The sequence below is a fragment of the Rhinichthys klamathensis genome, unplaced genomic scaffold (genome assembly GCF_029890125.1).
Source record: "Rhinichthys klamathensis goyatoka isolate OS25496 unplaced genomic scaffold, OSU_Roscu_1.1 h1tg000575l_1, whole genome shotgun sequence".
Taxonomy (NCBI): Eukaryota; Metazoa; Chordata; class Actinopteri; order Cypriniformes; family Leuciscidae; genus Rhinichthys; species Rhinichthys klamathensis.
In genome coordinates this window covers 436,989-442,194 of record NW_026607039.1, presented here as the reverse complement: position 1 = coordinate 442,194, position 5,206 = coordinate 436,989, and the positions used below count along the sequence as shown (strand labels likewise).

Genomic DNA, 5,206 nt, shown 5'->3' with positions numbered 1-5,206 from the left:
CAGCGCAATTGTGTTTAATGTGTTCTTTATTTTAGTGGCAGTCTGTTTAATAATAGCAATTTGACTGCATTGATTATGGGATTTAATCAATTGCATTAACAGTATGCATAATTTTTTTTTAACCCAAAATCCACAATTCCTAAGCCTATTAATGGAAAACCTTGTGTTTTTGTCAGTTTTCCACTACTGTACCATGGTTACTGTATATTTAATAGGCTATCATAGTAAAAAGTATAATATATATATATTATATATACATATAAAACTGTGGGTATACAAATGGTAATCAATCCGCCAAAAAAAACGTTTACTACACTTTTACTATAATAAAACAATGGTTAACTTGTGACGTAAAAAGTTAAATCACTGTAAACACTGTTTTTATTATTACATTGTGACTAAAAATCCTCCACTGTAACCACAAGAAATGGGTTAATGATGTCGAACCTGTGAAGTAACAAGTGAAATCACTTAAAACGATGATAAATCACTGTAAAATCTTTATTATTAGCCTATATTAGAACTGTCAGTAAATGGTTCGTTGTGTAAATGAAGTGTTTATTCCTTTACCTGCGTATATTCGCGTCACTGATCTCGATATTAGTGTTGGTCATGTGTTAAACACAAACTGTGCTAGTTGGCATGATTTCGTGGTATATTTCCACTCTTTAATTGGCCCTCGTGGCCGCGCAGCGCGCGCGCGACCTGCTGACGAAGAGCAACAGGTGCGCCAATGGAACGGTGACATATGCAAATTAGCAAAACGACTCAATCGCTGATTGGTTCCCAGAGAGAGGCCTGATTGGCCAGCCACCCGCGTCTCCGTGACGCAAAGCCCAGCCGCCTATATATTGAGGGCGAAAGCCTAGTCCATCAATGAAATAGTAAAGAGAGGGAGATTCTGGGAAAGAGAGAAGCAGGAGATAGATTGAAAGAATTCCCGACCGAAAAGGAAGCGATTCCTTTGCTAGTGTACTACTGCGAAGACCAAGATCAACAAGGATCAGAATGAAGTTTATTATTGGAATAGGGGGGTGAGTAATCCACAAGAGCGTTATATTGAACATCTATTGTATGATCTCATCGTTTAATAATGTGTCTATTACAGTGTGACCAATGGAGGCAAGACAACTTTGACGGGAAGACTCATAAAGAACTTACCGAACTGTTGTGTGGTGCATCAAGATGATTTTTTCAAGGTATGGATGGATTCCATGACACTTTGTTAAATTACACTTGTCGTATTTCTAGGGGCCACAGTTTATTTGGACATTTATGCAATATATTTAAGAGTGCATGGAATGTTATTGCATTGCACCATATCATCTAATGCAATTCATTTCATGCATTTTAATTTTGATGAGTGTCCAAATACTTCATATGTATGTGGTATCTAGAGCAAGGGACAGAAGAGTTAAAGTCATGTAGCCTAGGATTTAATCATATATTGTATTTATGGATCCATTGTCCGTATTGTTGGTTCCATGTGGTTCATGGACCCTATGCTGGTGTTCTCCTGGACATTCAACCTCAAAGACAACAAATGAATGCCGTTTGTGGTGCCTAACATGCTGTAGAGTCTCACAGGCATTCATTTGCAGCCTTACACCCCACTAATATGATTCTCTTGCTCATGCATTTATCATTCTAATGCATGTAAGAGGATCTGGCAATCCTTCATCACACTAGCGCCCTTATCGATATCTTTATAACACCTCTTAAGTGCATCACACACACATTTCTAACTGTCATTGGAGGCTCTTCTACACTAGAATCGCATTGCAACATCCTTCTAAAGATCATTTAATCCAACGAATGCACTTTTAGTGCATTGCAACCAAATTATGTTAATTCTGCCCCCTCACGCAATTCAAATTGAACTTGATTTTAGAAGACTAGCCTGAGTGCTTGGCGTCACATGTCCAGGTGGGACCAGCACTGCCTGAGCCATCTACACCTTTTTGTTTTATTGGTCACTGTTATTGCAGCCCCAAGATCAAATAGAGTTCGGGGAGGACGGCTTTAGACAATGGGATGGTAAGAGTGGCTTTCGCTGTGGGAAGAGAAACAGTAATGTATTCCCACCTTTCCATAAACATTCTGATGTTTGCTTTTCTGTAACATAAACCTAAAACCCAGCAAATCTATTTTTCTTACATTGCACGTCAAAAGTTTGGACACACCTGAAAACTTAGTTTTGTTGGCAGATGTAAACTGCAAGTTTAAAAATAAAATAAAAACATTGGAGCAGATGCACTCTTAAAAATGAAGGTTCCGAACGGAGTTCCAAAAGATTCCGTAAAGAACCTTTCAGTGAAAAGTTCTTAACGGAACCATTTAGTTACTTCGAATGAATAACATTTTTCCACTATTAAGAACCTTTTGTGCATTGAAAAGGTTACGTGGATGTTAAAGGTCATTTATGGAGCCAATAAAGAGCCTTTATTTTTTAAGAGTGTAGTGAAGAAATATGATGCATGCTCCTCCTCCACTAAGAGCCAGATTTACTAAACAGGGCAAATTAGCCTGAGAGCGCAATCCCATAAAAGTGCCGATGGGAAAGGAAACTTCTGCGTGTGATCTACTGACGACATTCGGATAGTTTCCATAATGACCAACAAAATCTACCAAGAGCAGCACAAATGAGCGTCTGGTTTAAGACGTGCTTTTTTTTGGGCGTTAAATAATGGTGCAAATACCAGTAAATTGACTAGAGCAAACCTTCTTAAATCACCTTGCATGATCATTTAAATTTCCCCTCATAAATTTTGCGTCTGAAAGGGGAAGCTCCTACTGTACAAATTCATATGCAATAATATCAGCCACAAAAATAACCCTGTCCTCGCCTTTTCAGCGCTCATTTTTCACTGCTTGTCTTTAGTAAATCTGGCCCTAAGTGTTAAAAAGCATCCCAGGATGAACGTCATGAATGTCCAAAATAATCAGAACTGGAATCTAGACAAAGTAGAAGCTTGTTGCTTTTTTTTATTTTTTTTAATATATATAAGTGTGTCCAAACCTTAGACTGCTAGTGTAAATTTGACTCACAGTGTTATGATATTATTAACATCCCTAAAAAAAGGAGAAGGGACAATTTTAAAGAAGAGAACATTTTTAATGCATTGCTTTAATGTTCCCAGTATCCCAGCATGTGAGACACGTCTTGTGTTTTCTGTCTCCTTGTGCAGTGATGTCGGCCATGGACATGGATGCGATGGTGAACACGGTTCGAGGATGGATGGAGAACCCGGTGAAGTTCGCTCGCTCTCATGGCGTGAGCGTTTCCGCCACGAACGACTCGGACCCGGAGCGTGAGATCCACATACTCATCCTAGAGGGATTTCTTCTCTATAACTACAAGTATGTGTTTCTGATTGGCTTGATTAGCATAAAGATGTGACCGTAAGGTTTGATGGCTTCCTCTTGTTTCCACCTCCAGGCCTTTGCTCGACGTCTACAACAAGAGCTACTACGTCACCATTCCATACGAGGAGTGCAAAAGGAGAAGGAGGTGAGTTATTTTTGATATTCGCAGATGGTGGGGTTTTTTTTTTCTATTTTTTTTTTTCTAACAAATCCTCCTCCTCACTTTCAGTACAAGAAATTACACCGTCCCTGACCCTCCTGGTCTGTTTGATGGCCATGTGTGGCCCATGTACTTGAAACACAGGACCGAGATGGAGAACAACAGCCTGGATATCCGTGAGTCTTACTGGATACACACTATTTTTGTCTTGTTTCCAGTCCAAATATCTAAAAATTCTTATATCAAGATTCAAGAAGTATTTGCTTGCTATGTAAAATTACATAAGAAATTATCTTGTTTTCTGAAAAAAATAAAGGTGTGTTTTTTTTTTTTTTCGCTTTAAAGAAGCAAAATTATCTATTAATGGGTTGAGAAAAATAATCTTAATTCAAATGGAAACCTAGATATAGATTTAGATGTTTCTTAATCTATTGGCAGATAATTTTGTTTGTTTTATGCAACGACAAAAAAAATCACTTTTTTAATCATTTCTTCTCGTAAATGCTTCTTGATTTTAAGAATTTTTAGATATTTTAAATGTAAAAAAATACTAAAACACATTTTTGCAGTGCAAGTGATGAAAGGGCATTCACAACCCAAGTAATCTGTAACTCACATGATCTGTATCTGCAGAATATCTGGATGGAATGAAATCTAAAGAGGAGCTCTATAACCAAGTGTATGAAGACATTCAGAACTCGCTGCTGAATGCCTTATAGGTACGAATCTCCATCCTTTCATATACATACCTCATTATGAAAATGTTTTTCTCATCGGTTGTTTCTTTCTCTTTGCAGCATCTCCAGAATGAAGATGTGTGTGTATAGAACTGTAAATAGCATCGTACTGTACGTAGATATGGCTTCTGCCACTAGACGACTTTTGTAAATAACATAATGAAGTACTAACTTGTTTTAAAACTGATGGTTATTTTATATTGCTGTATTTATGTAACTTGTTTTATTAAAAACATGCATTGCTCTCTGGGCTGTCCAGAGATGAACGGTGTATGAATGTGTTCATTTTTCTGTAAACCATCTTGAAAATCTTTTCAGTTGCAATGTCCTGTCTGCAAACTATAAGGGCTATAAAATATTTATTGCAATCATTAAATACAAAATGTTGAAATAAATACAATAACACCCTATTTCATGATTTATTCATTTTTGTTCAGTATATTAGATTTTAAGGCTTATTCCATGTCATACTACTTTTTACATAAAATAAATGCATCACACCTTATTTATGCATGTCATATTTTTATTTATTGATTGGAAAATTGATATATTTTATTTAGTTTTATCCAAATTTCATGTAATATTTTATTAGCTTGTTTGTTTATGCTAATATGCAGGGTTGGGTGTAATGCATGATTGAGTAATTACTGTAATTGAATTACTTTTAAAAGTAAGGGATTACTCTTAATTTCTCTGTAATTGAATTACATTGACTTCTGATGTAATTGCATTAAATACTGTATAGACTAGAACGATTCTAAAACTGGATTTAACATCAATTTTAAGTTTACTGTTAAAATGTTTGTTTTTAATGTAACCTCCCTTTAAATATTTTAGTCAGTTCAATTTATGCAATTTTATATTTGAAAAAATTTAAAGCACATTCATGTCAATGCTTGTATTTTTAAACCGGATGAGGTTAGTATAGAATTTAGAAAGTAAT

General features: G+C 36.0%; 1 protein-coding gene across 2 annotated transcripts; it reads left to right on the top strand.

The window, feature by feature from the left end:
* The first annotated feature begins 873 nt into the window (after positions 1-873).
* Positions 874-4,555, top strand: nmrk2 (nicotinamide riboside kinase 2). Of its 2 annotated transcripts, XM_056239961.1 has the most exons (8): positions 874-1,034; positions 1,109-1,199; positions 1,989-2,037; positions 3,189-3,360; positions 3,440-3,511; positions 3,596-3,702; positions 4,160-4,245; positions 4,324-4,555. In XM_056239961.1, exons 1-7 carry the CDS (start codon positions 1,009-1,011, stop codon positions 4,243-4,245), a joined length of 603 nt encoding a protein of 200 aa, XP_056095936.1. In that variant the 5' UTR covers positions 874-1,008; the 3' UTR covers positions 4,324-4,555. The 2 variants fall into 2 exon arrangements, with proteins under 2 accessions (XP_056095936.1, XP_056095937.1); XM_056239962.1 differs by lacking the exons at positions 874-1,034; positions 1,989-2,037.
* The last annotated feature ends 651 nt before the right edge of the window (positions 4,556-5,206 follow it).

Bases quoted from the DNA above. Each gene is read 5' to 3' on its own strand.
- nmrk2 (XM_056239961.1), top strand. From the start codon at position 1,009: ATGAAGTTTATTATTGGAATAGGGGG. The intron at 1,200-1,988 runs GTATGGATGGAT...CTGTTATTGCAG, and splicing joins ATCAAGATGATTTTTTCAAG to CCCCAAGATCAAATAGAGTT. The intron at 3,512-3,595 runs GTGAGTTATTTT...CCTCACTTTCAG, and splicing joins GAGTGCAAAAGGAGAAGGAG to TACAAGAAATTACACCGTCC.